The 22,889-nt window shown below is 49.2% G+C and overlaps 1 protein-coding gene across 1 annotated transcript in view; it reads right to left on the bottom strand.

The window, feature by feature from the left end:
- The window catches only part of BIN3 (bridging integrator 3), a 45,326-nt gene that overhangs the window by 9,221 nt on the left and 13,216 nt on the right, over window positions 1-22,889 (bottom strand). The window contains exons 2-6 of the mRNA XM_007450586.1: window positions 12,380-12,428; window positions 4,504-4,544; window positions 4,078-4,139; window positions 1,392-1,528; window positions 461-501 (exon numbers count right to left, since the gene is read on the bottom strand). Of these exons, the coding sequence (XP_007450648.1) occupies window positions 461-501; window positions 1,392-1,528; window positions 4,078-4,139; window positions 4,504-4,544; window positions 12,380-12,428 (330 nt within the window). The remainder of the gene's footprint in view (window positions 1-460; window positions 502-1,391; window positions 1,529-4,077; window positions 4,140-4,503; window positions 4,545-12,379; window positions 12,429-22,889) is intronic.

A 22,889-nucleotide genomic window follows, 5' to 3' on the forward strand; every position in this document is an offset into this window, starting at 1 on the left:
CCCCCCCCCCGCCACCACACCGCTTCAAAAGCCATGTGCGGCAGGCAGCTGCTTCTCCCAACCCGGCTGAGCGAGATGAAAGGCCTCAGGCATCTCCGTGGAGGCCCGGCCAACATCTCTGCTAGCTTAACTCCACAAGCTCTGGTCCCACTGGTTCTTGGTCAGGAACAAAGGGACAATGGCAGAATGACCACAGGAGCGCCGGCCGGCCACTGTGGAGGATCAGACAGGCCCTGCCACCCCTGAGCGTGCCTGGCCAGCCAGGTGCTCTGGAGCTACTGGGAGTGTCAACCCCAGGGCCACAGATCAGGGAGCCGGTGTCCCCTGGAGGTTCCTGTCCACCCCGTGTGAGTCTGGGGACAGGCTGCCAGAAACGATATTCGGTCCCCAAGTGGCTGGTTGACCTGCCTTTCCAGTAACTTCCCTCAGGCCTGTGGTCCCCCCGATGACCTTTACTCACTTTTTTAAGGGTTCAATCACAGTCTTCTGTATCTGGTTCACCTGTCAAAAGAAAAACCCGATGGCGTCAAAATTGGGGGGAAGCCAGGGCTTCCCTGGTTGTGCAGGGGTTAAGAATCTGCCCGCCAATGCAGGGGACACGGGTTTGAGCCCTGGTCCGGGAAGATCCCACATGCCGCGGAGCAACTAAGCCCGTGCACCGCAACTACTGAGCCTGCGCTCTAGAGCTTGCAAGCCACAACTACTGAGCTCGCATGCCACAATGACTGAGGCCCACGTGCCTAGAGCCCGTGCTCCACAACAAGAGAAGCCACCGCAATGAGAAGCCCGCGCACCGCAACGAAGAGTGGGCCCCGCTCTCCACAACTAGAGAAAGCCCGTGCACAGCAACGAAGACCCGACGCAAAAATAAATTTCAAAAAACAAACAAAAAAAACTGGGGGGAAGCCAGACTCTTCCCAAAAGGGGGAGCCTCCAAGTTCCTGAGAAGAGAAAGGGAGCAAGACAGGGGTACCCCGAGAGCCCCAGGCAGGGAGACACCCCTAACTGCTGCTGGAGCAAGGCAGAGATGACAACTGGGGAGCCTGAAGGGTGACAAGGCGCACCGGCCTTGTCCTGGGTCAGTTCTCATCCTGTGAAGCCGACGATGGCCTTGCTCAGTGAGGAGGCGGGGCGGGCAAGTCTGAGGGGCTACAGGCGTGGGTGGGCAGAGCCGGCCTGAGTCTCCCTCGTGGCCCTATGTGAGTGATGTGAGCGCGGAGCGCGTGGGAGCTACGGGAAGCAGCCGGTGTGGGGGCAGGGCGGCCAGGGGAGAGCTCACAGGGCTGGGACACTCAGGTGTCGCGAGAGGAGACCAAGCCCCGATAAGAACTCCATCCAGCGCTCCACCCAGAAAGAAGCCTCGAGGAGGGGGAGACCAAGACCCCAGTCACCTTCTCCTGGTTGAAGGCATCCATCCGCTTCATGGCCGTGTCCAGGGCTGTCACCATGTTCAGAAAGTCCTGGTCTTGCTCGCAGAGGGGATTGGAGAGCAAGTCCAAGGATATCTTCACAGCGGACTTGGACATGGCTGTAAGAAGTCAAAGCTCAGTGAACCAATGACAGGGCAGGCTTCAAGGTCTTGTCCTCAGGACTCCCTGTCGTCCTTGGGGCCAGAGGCCTGCATCCGGACGACCTCCATCCATGGCCACAGGCCATAAACTACACAGTACTCCAGAGGCACAAGACACCAGTCCTTATGGTGTAATGTGCATTCCTGATACTGCTCTGGGTAATTCTTTTGAGCAGATTTACCTGTTGCAATGACTTACTTTCCAAACTCTGGATTATAACAGAATCATTTGGGTGGGAAGCTGTAAGAAATACGTATTTCTAGCTCCAAAGATTTATTTCAGTAAGCCTGGAATCCAGGAATATGCATTAAAAAAAAAAAAAAAAATTCTCCAGGCAGTTTGGATGTGAAGCTTGGTTTGGGGCTCCCTCACAGAAAGAGTAGCATGGTATCTACACCAGAGAGGCAAACCTACTGTACAGCTAGAGATAAGATTTTAGGCTTTCGATAACTCAACTTTGCCATAGATGACACCCAAAGAATGGGTGTGTTCCAATAAAACTTTATTGACAAAACTAGGCCGGATTTGGTATGGTGAGGCAACCTGTTGGCAGCTTTGGAGTTCTTGGTCCCATGAGAGTTTTCAGGCCTCCATTACCAGCAAACGAAATCCTAGAGGGGCAGGAAAGGCTGGAGAAGGGCCTTGCTTGCCCCACAGTGTCTGTACCAGTTTCAGGGGCTCACGGGAAAACGTGTTTTTGATCTATTTCTTATTATTTTATGTCATTAAATTTAAGATGCTATTAACTGTAAGACACACCATTACTGCATAAACTGTGAAGAAAAAAAAAATGCTGCCAATGAAACCAGAGCACAGTACTAAGTGTTATATACCTTGATTTCTCTTGAATCTGGGGGTGTGCTGCAGTCCCCTAGCAAAAGGGCAAAGTACGAGAGATGACTGGAAATGTAAACTTCCCAGAGATGATGAAGCAACCGAGGGAAAAACCCTCTTAAAAAAAAGTAAAGTGACTTTGTAGGCTTAGGAGCAAACTCACATGTAATTTGACTGGATTATGAAACGGTCACAGACTGCGTAATTAAAACATAGAAAACAAGGACAAAACTGGAAATGTTTTTGAAAAATTTCTTCCCCTAATTTCTTTTTAATAGTTGAGGGAAAAACCCCCAAAAGTCAGGGGTTGGGAGGGGAGACTTTCTCCCCAATTTTCCTTTTCTTTCCTAACGCCTCCACATCTTCACGCCGATGTCTTTGCTAGAACCATCTGAAGTCAATGAACGGCGAGAGTCTGTGGGGCGGCCCTTCGTCTGGGAGCCCCACCCCGAGGCATCACCGGCCTGTGTGAACACAGCAGGGTGCCGTGGCCTCCACTCTCCTCTGGAGCAGCTCACGTCCCTTGTTCTACCTCTACAGGGACAGGGGAGGGGCGTGGTCAGCCCAGCACAAACCGGGAGGCTGGCGGGCTTCGTACCTTAGGGAGCCCAAGAGTCTTGGACTCCACGTGGGTCCCTAGAGCCCTAACACAACCTGGGAGTGCAGGGGTCGACAAGGACCTGGCAGGGTCTGGTCATGCCTACTTGATCTTATTTTGGACCCACAGCTTTGAATGTGAGATCCTGTCCAGGCAGCAGCTCAGGAGTTTCCAAGACCAGGAAAGGTATAATTTGATTCCCCCCGACCGTGTGGAGCAGTGGTTCTCAAAGTGGGGTCCCTAAGCCTCACCCAGACCTGATGAATCAGAGAGTCTCGGGGTGGGCCGGCGACCCACACTGCAGCAGGCCCTCACTGACTCTGATGCACCAGCCAACAGTGTACGAGGCTCTCTGGCCTGGACTGGGGGATGCAGGCTTTGGGGTGGGTGAGGGCACCACTGTTTCAGGAGGGCTTCCACTGCCCAGACTCCACGTCCGACTCGGGCCAGAAGCAGCCAGAAATCCAGCCCGGGGTCACCCGTCTGTCCTGATTTCTTTGTTAAAAACCTACACTCTCTACAGCCAGACTCCAGTTCATAGATCGCTGACGTTCTGTCCTTTCTGTTCACGCTCTGAGAGTGCAGCTGTGTGGAAAAGCAGGAAGGAAGAGAAGCACAGGCCACAGCATTTCCCTACTAGAAAGACAGCGGGAGCCACAACGAAAGATGGAATCCAGGCAACTCAGAGCTAACTACAAAACCAATAACGGACAGACTGAAAATCAGACCCGCGGCTTGCTACACACACAGTCTGAAGACGCCGGGGTCAGAAGCAGGGGCGGTCGTGGCCAGATCCCTCCCCGCGCCCCCATCCTCTGGAGGAGCACTGGCCGGAGGCTCTGGGGCGCAGACCACGGGAGCTGCCCTCCACCCGCCAGTGGTGGCTGCTGCCGCCCCAGAGAAAGCAGGGAGTGGTGATCTGCTAAGTGAAGGGTGACCTCAAGCCGCTTCTCAGGGACACCTGCGGGGTGCCTACTAAGGGCACCTCCTTCTAAGCCAGCCCCAAAGGGACTGAGCGAGGAGGGTGCCCACCTCTGCCCCTCCCCCATCCAGGCCGGGCACGGGGCCGCCTACCCAGGTCGGCGTCCGCGCTCTTCTTCACGTCCTTCTGCAGCCGCCTGGTCTGCTCCTCCAGCCTGCAAGGCAGGGCCACGGGCCTGGGGACCTGGCATCACCCACCTGCTTCTGCCCCGGGTCTGCCCGTCCCCCTGAGCCGAGCCCCACGCGACACTCAGGTCACCTGCCAGGAGGAGGAAGGGCCTGCTCTGCGCGGATGTCCCCACTGACTGAAGGGCCACCGCGAGCTTGGCGCGAGGCACCCAAGGGCTACGAGTTAACGACTGTCACAGAGCCACCACCCCGGGGGAGAATTTCTGGCAGGTGGTGAACTGAGCTGCCCTCGGCTCCCAGGGTGAGCGGACGAGGCAGCCCGAGCAGAAGGCTCTTTTCCTTCTCGGAGCAGCCCCCTCCCTGCCCTCCCTTCTGGGGGTTGACACTCACTGCTGGAGTTTTCCATACTCCCTTTCAAAGTCTCTTTCCACCTGTAAGGGAAGCGACAACTCAATCACTGGAGGAATGACAGCAGGCTGGAGAAAATCTGTCACCTACGAAACTCCCTCCACGCCCTCCCCGCACCCTCTTCTGCAGAAAACACCACCATCCAGTCCACACAAGCACCAGCACACCGTTCATGACACAGAAGCCCTGTGTTCCCAAATTAATTAAGTGTTTGACTTAGGTCAAAGGACGCCCCTCCCAGACGGGCCAGCCAGGCAGGTACCAGCGGATCCCGACTGGCTCTGCTCTTCCACCGCAGGGAGCGAGGCTGGGCTGTGCTCCCTCCCCTCCCCTGCGGGGTCTGGGTAAGGGGCTCAGAGCGTGATGGAAACTCATCATCGGGGAAGAGGCAGGGCACGGAGGAAAGCGGGCGGGTTAGAGTCCGGTCCTGTCCCTGCCGCTCAGCAGCTCTGGGGCTGGAACAGTTCCCCTCCCCTCCCGGTCCTGGTTTCCTCACAGGTCCAGAACCTGCTGCGTCCAGGGTGGATCAAGAAAGACCAGGTATCCCCGCTCTGTGCGCTGGGATGCAGCCATCACAGATATGATTATCGACTCAGGCAAGGCTCTCTAAATTCTGGAAGAGTCATCAGATTTCCCTGATATTTAGACCAAGTGGGTATGCGCCCTGACCCCAGTTCTTCGGCCTACAGGGCAGGTGAAGCCAGGAAAGTCACTTGGACTTCTAGAGCCTGAATCTCCCCATCTGTAAGGTGGGGCCCAGGCAACGGTTGCAGGAGAGTGGTCTGTGGAGTCCTGATGTCTGAGGGCCAATAGGAGGACGGAGCGCCCGCCACTGCTTTGTCTTCTTCCAAGGAGGCCGAACAGCTCCCTGCATGCCTTGTTGAGGCACCACACGCTCCCGTGACCGGCTTCTCCTCCATCACTCACCTGGCAGGCAGGTGTGCTGACGGCCCTCACCGCACTGAGGTCACTGGGACAGAGGGGGAGTCACCTGAGCAAGGTCACACCACTAGTAAGCGGCAGGCCTGGGGTCTGAACACGGGCCAGGCGGCCTGGCTCCCAGGCCTGCGCCCTTTACCGCCGTTCTACCTTAGGGGGAAAAGCTCTGGCTGATGAACTAAAGCCATGACCTATGAGAGCACCTTCCTGGCGGCTGCCCCGAAACTCCCACCAGGGAGAGCTGTAAATCCTGGTTATCACAGGCTGGAGGTGAAGGAGTGTGAATTTGCAGTGATCATCAAATCCCCGCTGTGCCTCACCAGGAGTCTTCTAAAACCCCGTTGGCCTCAGGCTCCATGTTTGGATTAAGGTAAATTTGACAGTCGTAGACTGGCAGAACATTATTCAGGCCAATTATTTCACGAGATAAATGAGAACGCCACCCAGAGGGGGGAAGTGATTTATATCAGGACACAGAGCTAGTGTGTGGCAAAGCAGGGCTAGAATTCAGACTCCTAATCCAGGCCTTTTTTTTTTTTTTTTTTTAAAAACTGCATTCATGGGCTTCCCTGGTGGCGCAGTGGTTGAGAGTCCGCCTGCCGATGCAGGGGACATGGGTTCGTGCCCCGGTCCGGGAAGATCCCACATGCTGTGGAGCGGCTAGGCCCGTGAGCCATGGCCACTGAGCCTGTGCGTCCGGAGCCTGTGCTCCGCAACGGGAGAGGCCCCAACAGTGAGAGGCCCGTGTACCGCAAAAAACCCCCCAAAAACCCCCAAAAAAACCCACTGCATTCATTAATCCCACAAACATTTATTGAGCACCAATTAAGTGTAGTGCATTCTGCCAGGTGCCAGGGATACACTGGTGAATAAAACAGACACGGGGGCTTCCCTGGTGGTGCAGTGGTTGACAGTCCACCTGCCAATGCAGGGGACATGGGTTTGAGCCCTGGCCGGGAAGATCCCAAGTGCCTCGAAGCAACTAAGCCCGCGAGCCACAACTACTGAGCCCGCATGCCACAACTACTGAAGCCTGCGCACTTAGAGCCCGTGCTCCACAACAAGAGAAGCCACCACAATGAGAAGTGCATGCACAACGAAGGGTAGCCCCTGCTCGCCGCAACTAGAGAAAGCCTGCGCGCAGCAATGACGACCCAACACAGCCAAAAATAAATAATTAAAAAAAACCCAAAACAGACACGGGCCCTGGTCGGGAGATCTAAAGAACAAACACACATGTGACGGGGGGCCATGGGGAGCCCCATGGAGGGCAAGGAAGGGCCCAGTGAGGCCTGACGCAGAGGCCCTACTTAGCATCCGACCTCAGGGCTTGACAATGGGGCTCTCTTGCATGGAGATGGCTCGCCTTCCTCATTTGAACTGTAAAACTCAGAAGCAGAAACACATGGTCTTCCCCTTACATTATGATCCTAACATCTGGGACCTTCCACAAAGTTGTGAAGTAAAATTCATCACTGGGAATTCCCTGTCAGTCCAGTGGTTAGGACTCCGCATTCTAACAGACGAGGGCCCGGGTTCAATCCCTGGTCCCAGAACTAAGATCCCAAAGCCACGTGGTGCAGTGAAATCAATCAATCAATCAATCAATCACTGGTGCCCTAGCCTCCTGCCCTACAGTCTTTTTTTTTTTTTTTTTTTTTGTAGTACGCGGGCCTCTCACTCCTGTGGCCTCTCCCATCGCGGAGCACAGGCTCCGGACGCACAGGCCCAGCGGCCATGGCTCATGGGCGCAGCCGCTCCGCGGCACGCGGGATCCTCCCAGACCGGGGCACGAACCCGTTTCCCCTGCATCGGCAGGCGGACTCTCAACCACTGCGCCACCAGGGAAGCCCTGCCCTACAGTCTTTTCCTCTCTTTTCAACAGACCCACTTTTTCTCCATCTGGGAACCCAACATTTTCATCATCACCTGTTGTATGACCCACCAAAAGATCCTCTCAAGAAAAAATTCATAATTCACTCCTGCTAAAGTGCATGTGCCTGATAGAAGTTTAAAGTGCTACCTAAATCGGGGGATTTGTAGCTGGACATGAATCAGAGTCTTAGCTGAAGGTCTGAACAGCTGCTGGTGTGACCGTGGATGGGAGATTTGTTCTGGAGCAAATGGGCCTCGCCCTGCCCTTTGGAGACCTCACTGAAGTTAGTCTAGTCCTTTTGCCCACAGCACCCGGGGGAAGGCGGTGGAGGGGAGCGAGCAGACAGAAGATATGAACTCTGATACTAGAGGAGGAGCTTTAGAAACATTTCCAACATTTTGAGCCTCGGTTTCTTTTCTAATAAAATGGGATGGTTTGACTTGGTCTCAGCCCATGGGAATTTAAGGTGGCTGACAAGGCAGTGGGCTGACAGCATCAGCCTTGCTGGCTTGTTTAGAGGATTAACGAGCAGTATGTGTAGAGCACAGAGCACAGCGCCCGGCTTACCCACGGGGTCTCCCTGCTCCCCTCCACTGCAGTGGTGAGAGGACCGGGGGTCTGAGGAGGCAGGCTGGTCTGTGACCCTCTGGCACAGAGCACCCAGTCAGCTGGCAGGTGGGGTAAAGCCCGGGCCCCGTGCCTGGGGCCACAGAGGGGCCTCCCTCCGCTGGACACGTCTCCTTTCTTGCTTTGTAGGATGTGACAGCTGAGCTGAGTCTTTACGTCGCACAAGTATTTTTTCTGCCGAAAAGATGAAGTTGAAATTAAGGATGCCTTGGCCAGGGTCCAGCTCTCCTGAAGACCAAGAGCAGAGAGCAGGTCCCCTGCGGGGGGGAGTGAGAGGGGAGGCGAGGGCCAGGCTCTCCTCACTCTCTTGCGCAATCCCCAGCGTGCTGTGTGGGATGTCAGGGAACACCTGGTCTCCCGGGCTGCCACTGCTGGGACATGCACAGAGAAGGACCGCAGGTTTCCAACTGGCTGAGGAGAAACTCAGGGTCTCACGCTGGAAGCGGAGACGTGTGTCGGGGTGGGAGCTTGAGTCTTCTGCTCTCCCAGCTCAAGGCCATCTGACAGCCTAAGAGAAGGTCAAGAACGCTTCACCTCTTTTGTCGGTAGCCAGCTGGCGTTGCTTCCACAGCTCACTGCTCCTGAGGTCTCTCTCCTCCCCAGGGGAAAGATCTGAGAGGCACAGCACCGGGATTCTAGGCCCTCAGACAACGGCTGAGGGGATCAAGGGACACACTGGAGTCTCATTCCAAGGTATATCCGTGCAGAGGGCAGAGGGAAGGAGCCAAATACAAAAGATCTGAACATCTTTGGATGTTTGACGCCTTTGCCAAAAAGGCAACTGGACCCCAGTCAACAACGCAAGTGTAAACACATGTGCACGACTGTCGGCAGGTCAGGGTGGGCTGGGTCAGGCTGGCGAGGTCAGAGCAGGGAGGGTCAAGCACCGAGACTGGCTCAGCAACCCCTGCATTCTCAGAGGCTCAGGGTTGCAGGAGGGACCGTGCTGCTCACAGCTTGTCCCCAGGGCCTAGGTCAGGCTGCCACACGGCAGGAGCTCGGTGGTTGTTAAGTCAATAGTGGGCTGAGTTCCCACCCACTCACACTCATGGTGAAGGGAAGAGGGAAGCCAGCAGGCAGGGCCAGGCTCTAATCCCGGGGCTAAGCGGAGCCAGATTGGATCTGAGGCAGAGCGAGCCCTGTGCCTTCTGAGAAGCTCCTCTTCCAGGGCGGCTCAGAGTGGAGAGCAGCCTGCCTTTGGTTTGTTACAAAGGGTCCCTCCACTTGGCACGTGAAACCCTTCTCAGGTGAAGGAGCGACCTGCAGGGACTCCCATCTGCCTCGACCTTCCAGAGCGCCTGCCTAGCTGGGAATTTAGGTGTGTGCGAGACCCAGGGAAACCCTTGCTTCAGTGTGCAAAGTCTTCCATCATGCTGGTTGCAGAGGGAGGCGCAGCTTCTCTTTGCCGTACCAAGATGCTCCAGCTCCTTTATGAGCTGGGGCAGCGGGAGGGGACTAAGCAGAAGGTTAGGACTGGAAAGTGGGGGAGTGTTTGTCCTTCCATTTCAGCCCCAGTGGTCAGCCCCTGCAGAGAACACGCCCTTCCAGCCAAAGCCTTGACAATACTGGAATCTGTGTTAATAACCTGGGCACAGCAGAATGGGGAGGGCAACGCACAATGCTTTCTTTGTGTCTGACGGTTGGGTGCCTTGAGCCAAAAACCTCCTGAAACTCCCTGAAGATAACATGAGCTTTTCTTCCCATGACAGGGGTGCCACGACTTCCAATAACCCAGACAGCCACATCTGCTCCCCTCCCCGAGAGTGCCTGGACAGGAAAAATAGAGTGCGTCACCCATGTTTGGGGGCAGCTGCCAGAGATGCTGAGACAACTGCACAGCCTCGGCCTGTCTGGGGGCCAGGAGGGGGCTTGTGTCGGGGAGGGTAGGGAGACTCCGAAGAGGTAGGGTCTTGCTACATAGACTTCAGTGCCTCTGGGGAGTTGAGGAAGCAAAGGACTCTATTCCTCGTGAGAGATCAAAGGCCCAGCCTACCATTTCATTGTACTGGGGAATCCAGCTGCTTGGGACAGGCTGGGTCCTTGGTGGTTTATTAAGAGTCAAATCAGCTATCGTCTCATAATGCAGTTAATATTTACTGAGGGCTCACTACATGCCAGGCACTGTGCTAAGTGCTTCATATGTATTACCTCATGTAAGATGCATAATACTTACACCAATGACATAGGAGCTAGTATCATCCTCACTTCACAAAGGAGAAAATGAGGGCTCAGGGAGGGTAAGGAACTTGCTAAAGGTCACGGACAACACGTGGCAGGGCCAGGATGGGAATCCAGGCAGGGGACCTTCCAAATCCAGTTTCATAACCATTCCTTGATGCCCAGTCTGTCTGGAGGAGCTGATGCCAGGTGTTAGAGGGCTACACAATTCCATCCCAAACACGACGGATGCCAGGAAGGGAAGAGGGAGGCCACGGGCCCATCCACAGGCACTGAGATTGTCCATCTGCCCTTCCTCCGGGGAGTCCTGGCCACCCCTTAGAGTAAAAGACCTAGAGACCCTGCCAACAACAAATTCTGGCAAGGAAGCTAGAAACTGCATGCTACCCTATACTTTTCCGTGGAGAACAAAGGCTATTTCCATCAAGGTTGGGGTGTTAGGAGAAATTTTTGTTTGTTTGTTTGTTTTTTGGTAGTGAGTGCTGGGAATAAAAGACCCTTCTCGAAACCACTTCCCTTTCAGATCTGCCCTGGATTAAACTCTGGAGACTCAAAGCCACACCTTCCCACTTCCTGTAGCTGGCTGGAGCACGCCCAGATTCTTCGTGCTTCAGCTGAGAGCCTCCACAGCTGGTCAGCCTCTGCATGGGAGGTAAACTCTGAGTCTGTCCTTGGCCTGCCTTTGTTTGAAAAAAAGGGAGGCCCCTTTTAACATGGACCCATTTCCTTTTAAGTGACCTAACTTTGGATTTCCCAAAGATGGAGCCAGTGCTCAGATGCGTGCTGCACTTCCCCTCCCGCCAAACCCAGTTCAGAGTCCGGAGCTAAGGAGGGCCAAGGTTATAAGACAAGAACTGTCTTATAAGCAGCTGGGATGACAGTCCAGGGCCTTCAGCAGGCTGACAGTGCTAACCTTACAGATATATAGTCTCTCACGTTAAACCCTCAAAAGCCTCACCCACATTGGTGGGTGAGGGGTTGGAGAGGCCATTCTTTTTTTTCAAATTAACTAATTAACTTTTGGCTGCGTTGGGTCTTTGTTGCTGCACATGAGCTTTCTCTAGTTGTGGCAGGCGGGGGCTACTCTTCGTTGCAGTGCGTGGGCTTCTCATCGCAGTGGCCTCTCTTGTTGTGGAGCACGGGCTCTAGGCGCGCAGGCTCAGTAGTTGTGGCACCTGGGCTTAGTTGCTCCATGGCATGTGTGATCTTCCCGGGCCAGGGCTCGAACCCGTGTCCCCTGCATTGGCAGGCGGATTCTTAACCCCTGCGCCACCAGTGAACTCCTGTGGAGAGGCCATTCTTGACTAGAATTCCAAAACCTCAGGAGATCTTCACAGCCCGAGTGAGCTTGCGTGAAGCTATATGGCAAGTGTACGAAACGGAGCCTCAAACTTGAGTTCTAATTCCAGCTCCATCAGAATTAGGTTTATGAAACCTAATTCTTAGAAAGTCACAGAAACTCCACGGGCCTTGGTTTCCTCATCAGGAAAACTCAGAAGGTTGGACTGAATGATCTCTAAGGGCTTCCAGTTCTTTTTTTTTTTTGGCCACACTGCGTAGCTTGCAGGACCTTAGTTCCCCAACAAGGGATCGAACCTGGGCCCCCTGTGGTGGAAAGAGGGGAGTCCTAACAACTGGACCACCAGGGAAGTCCCACAGTTCTAACTTTCTGAGAATCCAGATTCTCCTCCTCTTCCATTGTGGCAATAAAATAAGAGACAAAAACTGTGGACTTACAAAGGGGTAGGATTCAATCATGCCCTCCCAGTGAGTGGCTCCGGGTCCTGGCTAAGAATGAATGTAGCAGCAGAGAGAAGGGGACCTGGACATCCCAGGGAGGCTTTCTGGCCTTTTATGCAGCCTGAGGGGGCGGGAGATAGAGGCCTGGGACGTGTCCTTGGCGGGAGCCTATGTCTCAGGAACCCTTTCAGGAAAGTGCAGACTGTCACGCCAGACCCCAGTGCTGGGCTGTTCAGAAGCAGGGTGTCTGTCCTCACTTTGTAAGCCACCTCTTCCACCTGCCCAAGGAAGGGGAGGGGCCCAGGCTGACCTGAGGGAGGAAAGTGTCCCAGGATAGGAGGGCCCTATAAGCCCCCGCCTGTGTGAGGTTCTAGAGCAGCACGACTGGGAATAATAAGGCCTGGGTTCTGCCTTCCCAGCCCCACCATGCACTGAGTCAAAGCTCCGGTTCTACACAAAGGCCACGTGAGTCTCGGAGTGAAAGAACTGGTTACTCACTGTTTTGGGGACAATCTGTTTCTTGGGCTGCCCAATCTTGAAAGGAATCCTGTAAGACAAAGAGTCAAAGAGGAAGGTTAGGAGAAATGGGGAAGGATGTGGCTGAAAAGACTTGATGAGGTATGGCCACTTTCCCCCTGGAAGGAGTGCCTCACTCCCGGGACTTGTACCATGTGCCTGCGGGTCTAGGACCATCAGCAACCAGGCTGGGCTCCAGGAGAATGGTCCCCCATGGACAGAATCAGATGGAGGTGCCCCAGAGCATCTTTCTCTGCAATGTTTACATACATTGCAAAGGTGAAGGCAGGAAAGGTGAGATACTGTACTAGTAACGTCACTACAAACCTTGTGTCTTGAGGAGCTGCGAAGTCAAAGGCTGCAGGCTCACCTGGACAGCTATCATCCTTGAAAACATGCCTTTAAAAAACACCACAAAGCCCACTATCATCTGTAGCAGGTGCTTCCCTACTTCTCTATAGAGAGACAGACTGTGGAGGGCTTCTTGTGGGGCTGGGGAGAGATGACGAATTGCAGGAGCACTGAGGACCAGTCAGGCTGGGTTATTTCCCGCGAGAACTGACATCTAAAGAAAGCTAGCTTGGAGAAGAATCTGAATCCAGCTCAAGTCTGCCCTGAACTTGCTGGGAAGCTCTGCACCTCAGGTTCCCCACTTGGAAATGGAAGAAGGCGTGGCATAATGGAAGGAAGGTCATAGTCCAGGAGTCCAACCCTGAGCGCTAACCCCGCCTCCACCCCTGAGGAGCAGGCCGCCTGGAAATGACTGCGCCGGGACTTAATTTCCTACTCTGTGAAACAAGAGGGTTAAACTGGGTCATCTAGAAGCTTCCTTCAAGCGCTGAAAATTCTCCCATCCTACAGTTCTGAGAATTAGAGAAGCCACAGGGCATCCCCACAGCTACAGAAACGCGGGCTTCTCCCACCAAGGTAGGAGTGAGTTAAGCATCCCTGGCTGGGATCAGCTCAGGGAAGAGCCCTGAGGGTGCAGGTTTGACCCCACTCTCACTGCTCTCCTTCCAGTGCTCAGGACCAGTGGTCCCTTCCATTCAAACCTCCTGCTCCCACTCCTTCCCCCCTACCCCCTCCACCAGGCGCCCCCCTCCACACCCTCCTCTCCCCAAGCCTGGCTTCTCTTGGCCCATACTGACCAACACTGCTGCTAAGCCCAGTGGTATAATTAACCACCGATCATAACCCCAGACAACGATCTGGTTGAGAGGATGGGCCAGCCTGAGTCACAGCAGTTTATATTTAATTTCTGGAGGACATCCTGTTTATTGTTAATCCAGCCCCGTAATTTAGGAGCGTTAACCCTTTGGGGGCTGGCTGATTCACGTGGCTTCTGTAAACAAATAATCTCTGGCTATGTAATTACCAAGGGAAGGTAAGCTATGGAATTGAAAAGGAAAGAAAAAATGAAATTGCCATTTCCCTCTCTCAGACCTGAAGAAGAAAGGTTAAGGGAACAGGAGAGCCTTAGTCCTCTCCCCCCACCACAGTTACTTCTGCCCAAATCAGGGACTCGAGCTGACTGACACAATGGTTTTGGGCAGTGAGCAACTGCCCGCAAGGACCATTTTGGTGACAGTGCAAGTGAGGTCCTGGTGGCATTGCAAAAAGACCGATCCTGCTCTGTGTGAAGCATGTTGCTGTATAAAAAGCTCTGGACCAGGAATCAGAAACCCTGGTCTCGGGCTTCCCTGGTGGCGCAGTGGTTGAGAGTCCGCCTGCCGATGCAGGGCACACGGGTTCGTGCCCCGGCCCGGGAAGATTCCACATGCCGCGGAGTGGCTGGGCCCGTGAGCCATGGCCGCTGGGCCTGCGCGTCCGGAGCCTGTGCTCCGCAACAGGAGAGGCCACAACAGTGAGAGGCCCGCGTACTGCAAAAAAAAAAAGAAACCCTGGTCTCTGCCTCTGACTAGTTTCTTAAACAAACTATAAAACAAAGTAGCTGGACTAGGTAGCCCTTTCAGCTTACCTAAAACTTGAATTCTAAACTGAATCTCCATTCCAAGAACATGGGGAGTGGAATGAGAATTCTAAAGAGCCCTCAGAGCGGTCCTCAAAGTGACTCTAACGTGGCGTCTAGTACTACAGACTAGCTACAAAGGAATTAGGAACTTAGATTCCATTATTTGTGGTGCCACAGCCTCTCTCTAAATCTTAATTTAGAATCACAGTATTTTTAGAGCTGCAAGTAACCATAGAAATTTTTCCAGTTCAACCCTCTCATTTTGGAGATGCGGAAGCAGATCTGGAGGGGTTCAGTGACTAGCCCAGGGTCATTCAGCAACAGGACCCAGAACAAACAATCAGGGTTGCTATTTCTTGTCCAGTTTTCTCTCTACTACTCACAGTTCAATACTCTTTCACATAGATATGTCATATGTATTTGAAGGAACTAGGAAAAAAATCATCTGGTCAAAATACTTAATCTTAAAATACTATGGAATTTAGGAAGGGTTCATTGTTAAAAGCCTGGAAATGAAAGAGGACCGTGTTATCAGGAGGAGGCTGGTGCTGAACTGGGTGCTTCTGCACAAATGAGAGGCCGTGTGAACTGTGTAGAAGGAACCAGGCCTCTGTAATCTCACTGCAGGTACTGACAATCACCTGTAACTTTATCATATGATTCTGATTAGTTTTCACCTCACCTCTTCAAAAGCCATCTCCCTGCCTGAAGAATGCCTTAAAAAAAAAAAAAAAGTAACTTTTGATTAGAAAAGTTTTAGATTTACAGAACAATTGTAAAGACAGTACCTAACTCCATATATCCCACACCCAGTTTCCCTTATTATTAACATCTTATATTCGTATGGCATATTTGTCACAGTTAGCAAACCAATCCTGAAATATTAAAGTCTACACTTTATTCAGATTCCCTTAGTTTTCACCTAACGTCCTCTTTAAGTTCCAGGATCCCAGCCAGGTTGCCGCATTCCATTTAGTCATTGTCTCCTCAGACTCCTCTTTGATATTTTCTCAGACTTTCCCTGTTTTTGATGACCTGGCCGACAGTTTTAAGGAGTGCTGGTCAGGTACTCTATAGAAATGTCCCTCAACTGGGACTTGTCTGCTATTTTTCTCACGACTAGACTGGCGTTACCGGTTCTGGAGTGAAGGAGTGAAGTGCCATTCTTGCCACATCATACTAAGGGTTCGAGCTATCAACCCAACTTCCTACTGCTGATGTGAGTCTCCGTCACTGGGCTGAAGCAGCCTTTCCCGGGATTCTCCAATATATGGTCCCTCCCCCTCCGCCCCCACCGCGCCCCCCCTTTGGAAGGAAGCCACTTGGCGCAGCCCACACGTAAGAAATGAGAAGTAATACTCCACCTTTTTGTGGGCAGAGTATCGGTATAAGTTATTTGGGATTCTGCATGGGAGATTTCTGTTCTCTATTATTTATTCAGTCACTTACAGCAGTATAAATGCATCGATATTTATTTTATATGGGTTATAATCCAATCCTACTTTATTCTGTTGCTCAAACTGTTCCAGCTTTGGCCACTGGGGGCTCCCTCAGTTGGCTCCTGTGTCTTTCTGACATACCCACATCAGTGTGTGCGTGTGTGTGCGTGCGTGCGTGCGTGCGTGTGTTTTGTTTAGTACTTCCTTGTTTTCTGGACTACGAGATGTTCCAGGCTTACCCTGTACATTTCCTGAGCCAGCCCTAGAACTGGTCGAGGAACTTCCTAAACCAGCAGTCACTGTGCCTCTATAATATGGTCTCACCCCGCCTTTTAGTTTCCCTTCCCATTCACCCAGTACAACTACTCTAATTCAGCCAAGTGGCTGTTCATTTATCCCCCAAATCTAGACGCCTTATAAACAACTTCCTGTCCCAAAGTGGGAGGTCCATTTTTTAGTGCCAACATGTCATTAATAATTTAATCAGGACAAAAGCTATAAAACTTGGACTGTCCAGGGCAACTGGGACATACGGCCACCCCACCCAGAGGGAACATTTCCCTTCTCCTGGCTTCATCAAAGCTGTTCTGACTCCCAAACCTTGCTTACCTTCTTCAAAATGTCTACAACTTTATTAGGCATTTAAAAATATTCTACCTTTTACAGTTGATTACAGTTCATCTCTTCAAAAAGTAAAACATGCTCATCAGAGAAAACTTGAGAAGTACAGAAAGCCTAAAAGAGAGAGAAGGAGAGAGAAAGAGAAGGAAAAGAAGGAAAAGAAAAAAACCCCCAATAGCCCCTCCGTCTCCTATTGAAAAGATAACCAAGGTTAATGTTTTGGTGTTAATTATATTTTAAACATTTTCAGAAAGAAAAAAACCTGAACCAGATATGCCAAATGTCAGTAGTTAATTCCGGGTGGTGAGAATATGATTACTGTTTTCTTTTTTGCACTTTCCATATCTCTCAAATAAACTGAAGAAAAAAAATCCCTTAAGTTTTTTTCCTTGACTATAAAAATAACACCTGATCAGTGTCAAAAACTTGGAAAACCACAAAGGACAAACACACACACACAGATACAAATACACAAAATCCCAGAGAAAAAGTAATACCCCAAATTTCAGTGGGTACAGCATATGCATATTTACACAACTTTTAAAAAATAAAGGAAACATATATCAGGAGTGTTTTTATATGCCAATACACAAGTTTTCATCAGCCTGACTTTTAAGAGCTACCTAGTTTTTCATTAATCAACTGTATCACTAGTTTTCTTTTTGTAACCCACATGGCTTAAGTTATCATTTCAACTGACTCAAGTTTTTCTTCTAATATAAACGAAAACCAACAGCTAAATCTTTGGGCACATCAAGGATTAGTCACATAGGATAAATTCTTAGTATTGGAATTGCTGGGTCAAAGGATACACGCAGGTTCAAGGCTTTGATTCGCTTGCCAAATTGCCCCTGAGAAGACTGAAACAGTTTACATTTTTTTAAGGATTGAAATCATTGACCACCAGTCCCAGGATTTTTTTCCTGTCTTAACGTTTACCTTTCCATTTTGTACATGTGTGTGTTTAGTGTACAGAGGCTTTTAATTTGTATGAAGTGAAACGGCCCAAATCTGTCTTTTTCCTTTATGATTTCTTCTTTTGGTGTCATGCTGAGAAAGACCTGCCTCTTCCACTCCAACACAGAAAAATTTCACCTGGACCTATACTTTTTACTTTTATGATTTCCTCCTACTAATCTAAGTTTTGCTCTTATCAAAGTTATACATGTGCACAGTTTAACAAGGCAACAATGTCTGCTAAGTAAAACATTAGGTTCTAGGCTCCCCTAAACTCAATCGCCTGTGATGAGCACTTCTAACGTGGCTGGTTTTGTTTTGTTTTTGATATGTACCTTTGCATCTCTAAATAAAAATGCGTGCATTACCACCCTGTGATGATTAGGTTTTAGGCCCTAGCTATTGACTTTTTATCTTGGAAGAGGAAGATTTAACTAAACAAAAACACACACCTCTTTTGGGTCTTCACCCCTATTACCCAAAGGCACATTTGCAACTCTGCCTTCTCAATAGAGGTATACTGTGATCTGGTTAGAGCAATGCGAAATACACTATTAGGAACAGAACATGGTTTGTTTTCCTTCCTGCATGTGGCAGCCAGCAGACTGTTCAGCTTCAGCCAAACCTTCAGGAGACTGTGGAGTTCCCAAGCCAAAACCCCCAGCTGAGCCACTCCCAAATTCCTGACAATCAGGAACTGGTATTATTGTTGGGAGGCACTAATTTGTGGGGTAATCTGTTCCACAGCAATACAGAACTAAGAACACCGCACAAGTTTCCCTAAAAATAATTTTTCCTTTTCTTTCATATGCTTAATCTTCTAGATGTTTATCCCTAATCCTCTCTCAGTTGTCTAAATCTACTCTCAATACATTCATGCGTATCAGGTGTCCTATCATTTTCCCTTCCTGAAGCAGCAGTCTCTACTGGAGCCTTGGACCTGCTGGGGTCTGGACGGGCTGCCTCCACTCTGGGCTCCCCTGTCACCACCCTCACAGGGATTCCTTCCGCCTCTCTCCTGGGATCTTTTCCACCTGGATTCCATGTCTTCTCCTTTCTTGGTTTACTCCTCATCTGGGTGGAGAAAAAGTGTGAGGGAGATCAGTTTTGAGACTGCGCAACCCAAACCCTTTTTATCCTATCCTCACACGAGTTAGTTTTGACTGGGTATAGAATTATAGGCCGGACATGATTTTTTCCAGAATCTCAAAGGCACTGTTTCACTGGCTTCTCGTTTCCCAGTGCCGCTGTGGTGGTGAAGTCTGAAGCCAGTCTGATTCCCAACCTTTGTATGTGACCTGCTTTTTATCTTCATGCCAGCTTCGATGGTCAGATGTGTCTCCCGTGTTGCAAAATTTCACAACGATGTACCTCGTGGTCTGTTTTTATCCACTGTGCTAGGGGATACACAGGACTCTTTCGAGTTGGCAATTTATAATCTTTAGTTCTGGGATTAAAGGAAACTTTGTTGCTATTGACCACTCCCCCCACCCCCATTTTCTCTGTTTCTTATTTCTGAAATTCTTATAATTCTGATGCTGACCCTCTTTGGCTGGTCCTCTAATTTCTCTATTTTTCGATGTTTCCTTATCTTTTAATATTTCTGAAGAGTTTTTCATTTCTGCTGCCATGTTTTTAATTTCCAACAGCTCTTCTTAATTTTCAGGATGTCCCTTTTCTTTTTTTAAATGGTATCCTGTTTTTATTTCTTGGATGCCTTATCTGAAAATCTTAATGATAGCTTTGAAAAAAGTTTCTTCTTCCTTTACAGTCTCAGTTTCCCTTCAAGTTGCTTTTTGTGTTTGTTTTAGTCTCCATTTTTCATATTAAACATGTCCCTTGGATGAGTGGTAATTCTTGGTTGTCTTCTCCAATATATGACTGGGGACCAAAAGGCTGACTAGAAGCTGTAAGTACATGAATAATGTCTGTCTATTGTGTAGGATGATCTGGCTGAGAAGTTTTGTGGGGGATCCTTGATGCCAGTTTGCACTCTTTTCTCCAAGGGAGGTAAAATTCCCTAGAGAAGATTCTTCCACTGTCTTGGACTGGGAATAAAGGCCCAGCTCACTGTTCTGGGAGCGGAGTAGAAGAGGCTGTGTGTGTGTGTGTGTGGGGTGTGTGTGTGTGTGTGTGTGTGTGTGTGTGTGTGTGTGTAAGAGGATGTGTCAGCACTCCACATGCATTCATCCACTTCATCCTCCTGTGAAGCCCTGCCCTCACCTGTGCTTGAAGCGGATCTGGGTTTTGTGGGCCCGAAGCTTACACAATTTTGCATGCCCTTTAAAAAAAGTGTGTGTGTTAAGAGGATGTGTCAGCACTCCACATGCATTCATCCACTTCATCCTCCTGTGAAGCCCTGCCCTCACCTGTGCTTGAAGCGGATCTGGGTTTTGTGGGCCCGAAGCTTACACAATTTTGCATGCCCTTTAAAAAAAAGAGATTACAAAACTGCAAATATAAAAATAGGCCTGAAAGTGAATGTTTATTTAAACAGAGAAAAGAGCATTATAAATTACAAGCTATAAAAGCTGACAAATAACATGAACATCAGAAAATCAAGAATAACCTAATATTTTTATTAATCATCTGCCTGACACACCTTTATATTTATTTCTCCACATTTTTTGGCTGCATAGTCTATGATTGCCTCTTCATGTGACACAGAGTTGATAAATCATTTCCTTAGAGAGAAAAGACAAATAATTCAGCCTTTTCTCTAGTAGCCTTGATTGATATTTGTTTTCTATTACTGACAGTTTAGAAAAGCTTTTTTTTCCAGCTTACTGGTAACATATAAATATAAACTTTAGGATTGTTGTAAAATTTAGGAAAATCTCATGTTTCTCTCATAAATAAACTATAAGATTTCAGGCCACATTTCAAATTTTCTTGTACAATGACTAATCTTAAATGCTCTCTGAATTAATGAGAGTAACTGGTCTGTCACTGAGGTCCTAGTAGGAGGGTATGAGTTTTATGTTATCTTTGTTATGTCTTTCATGTTAAATCCACTAGAAATTTAAATGTTTTAGCAATAGGTTCATATGATTTGCTCCTCCTCTTCATTAACTAGATCATCAGATAATCATCACTCCTATCTAAAACTGATCCTACTCTCTTAATGAATTACTAGCTTTTGGTACAATGTGACAATGTTTTGTTACACTTTACATGATTTCAGAGTAATATCTATTGATTTCATTCTCACCTTTGTCACTTTTGTTTTGTGTTCTACTTTTATCCAATTTTTCTCTTAGCTATAAAATACATTTGAAGATGATCAAAAAAGGTATCCTTTGTACACTTCCAACTCAGGACTCTAATTTCTCACTTGTTTTATGTTTTTCAAAAATGTCTTTAAAAACTGAAGTCAGGGGCTTCCCAGGTGGCGCCGTGGTTGGGAGTCCGCCTGCCGATGCAGGGGACACCGGTTCGTGCCCCGGTCCTGGAGGATCCCACATGCCGCGGAGCGGCTGGGCCCATGAGCCATGGCCGCTGAGCCTGCGCGTCCGGAGCCTGTGCTCCGCAACGGGAGAGGCCACAGCAGTGAGGGGCCCGCGTACCGTAAAAAACAAACAAACAAACAAACAAAAACTGAAGTCAAAACAGCATACTCCCAATTCAACAACCCCCTCCAATCCTGTCCCATCCCAAAAAGGGTCTAGGCTACTCCAAAGCTGCCTGATATGAAGGGTAGTATAAAGAAGAAAAAGAAGGACCTAGAGATTGTCATACTGAGTGTAGTCAGACAGCGAAAGACAAATGTCATATGATATCGCTTATATGTGGAATCTAAAAAAATGGTACAGATGAACCTATTTACAAAACAGAAATTCAGAAATTGAGTCACAGATGTAGAAAACACCCTTATGGTTACCAAGGGGAAAAAGTGGGGGGGAGGGATAAATTGGGAGACTGCGATTGACATATACACACTACTATATATAAAATAGGTAACTAATAAGAACCTATTGTATAGCACAGGGAACTACTCAATACTCTGTAATGAGCTATATGGGAATAGAATCTAAAAAAGAGTGGATACATGTATACGTGTAGCGGATTCACTTTGCTGTACAGCAGAAACTAACACAACATTGTAAATCAACTATACTCCAATAAATAATTAATTTTTAAAAAAAAGGAGGAAAGGAAGGCAGAGATATTCTTAGCTGAGTGCAGTATAAATACATTTTCGAAGTTTACAGAAACACAGGATTATTTGAACACATGGCTAGGGTTCCTTCTAGGGCCCTGGACAAGGTCCATATAAGCGAGGGGCCCTGAGGCTTAAGCTTCATTAGTTTCACACAGTAAATCCACCTCTGTGTGCCCTAGTGGAGAAACTCCCTGCTTCACACTCTCCAGGGGTGGGGCCCCTTCATTCTTCTGCTAGGGTGAGGTGGGGACAGTGTCCAGTGAAATGGCGGTGGGGAGGAGATGGTAGGACTCTCAACTTATTCATAAGCAGCTTTCAACCAATCCCCCTGATCTGAGTGTTCGGCTTCAGCCCACTTCTAGAGGTACCTAGTGTCACCAGTTCCTGAACCTTTGAGGATTCTGTGATGTAAGTTCTCCGTTTTCCTAAAGGCCAGCTCACCATCTGGCCTTCTGGGAACTGCCAAGTCAGTTACCCCGTGTAGCTGCATTCCAATCCCCAAATGCTGTCAATATCTGTTCTATTCTTCCTGAATTGGTAGGTTTATGACTTAAAAAAAAATCACCTCACTGTGCTTTGTGTGGGATTTCTGAGGGAGATAAAATAGATGTGCATTATTATACATTATAATGTATAATGTGTTATACATTATGTATATATATTATATTATTATATACACCTGGTTTTATCTCCTGCACAAATCCCACAATTCGTCACCTTTACTCAAAAACTGCTTTATTAATTTTAAATAACAACTTTATGAGATGTAATTCACATACCATAACATTCACCCTTTTAAAGTGTACAATTTGGTGTTTTTGCTGTATTCACAGAGTTGTGCAACCATCACTACAACTAATTTTATTTTTTTTGGCAACGCTGCGTGGCTTGCTGGATCTCAGTTCCTCGACCAGGGATCAAACCTGCTCCCTGGGCAGTGAAAGAGCGGAGTCCTAACCACTGGACTGCCAGGGAATTCCCACCACTAACTAATTTTAGAACATTTTCATCACCCAAAAGGAAACCCCGTATCTACTAGCAGTCATTCACCATTTTGTAGTGTAGTACAAAGACACTTTGGGTCTCCATGGATTTGCCTATTCTGGACATTTCATATAAATGGAATTATATAACATGTGGCCTTTTGTGTTTTCTAATTTTTTAATATGGTGTAGGTAAGGATCCTACTTCATTCTTTTGCATGTGACTATCCAGTTATCCCAGTACCGTCTGTTGAAAAGACTATTCCTTCTCCATTGAACTGGCATCCTTGTTAAAAATCAACTGACCATCAGTATAAAGGTTTATTTTTGGATTCTCAATTCTATCCCATTGATCTAC

The sequence above is a fragment of the Lipotes vexillifer genome, unplaced genomic scaffold, assembly GCF_000442215.2.
Source record: "Lipotes vexillifer unplaced genomic scaffold, Lipotes_vexillifer_v1.1 scaffold567, whole genome shotgun sequence".
Taxonomy (NCBI): Eukaryota; Metazoa; Chordata; class Mammalia; order Artiodactyla; family Lipotidae; genus Lipotes; species Lipotes vexillifer.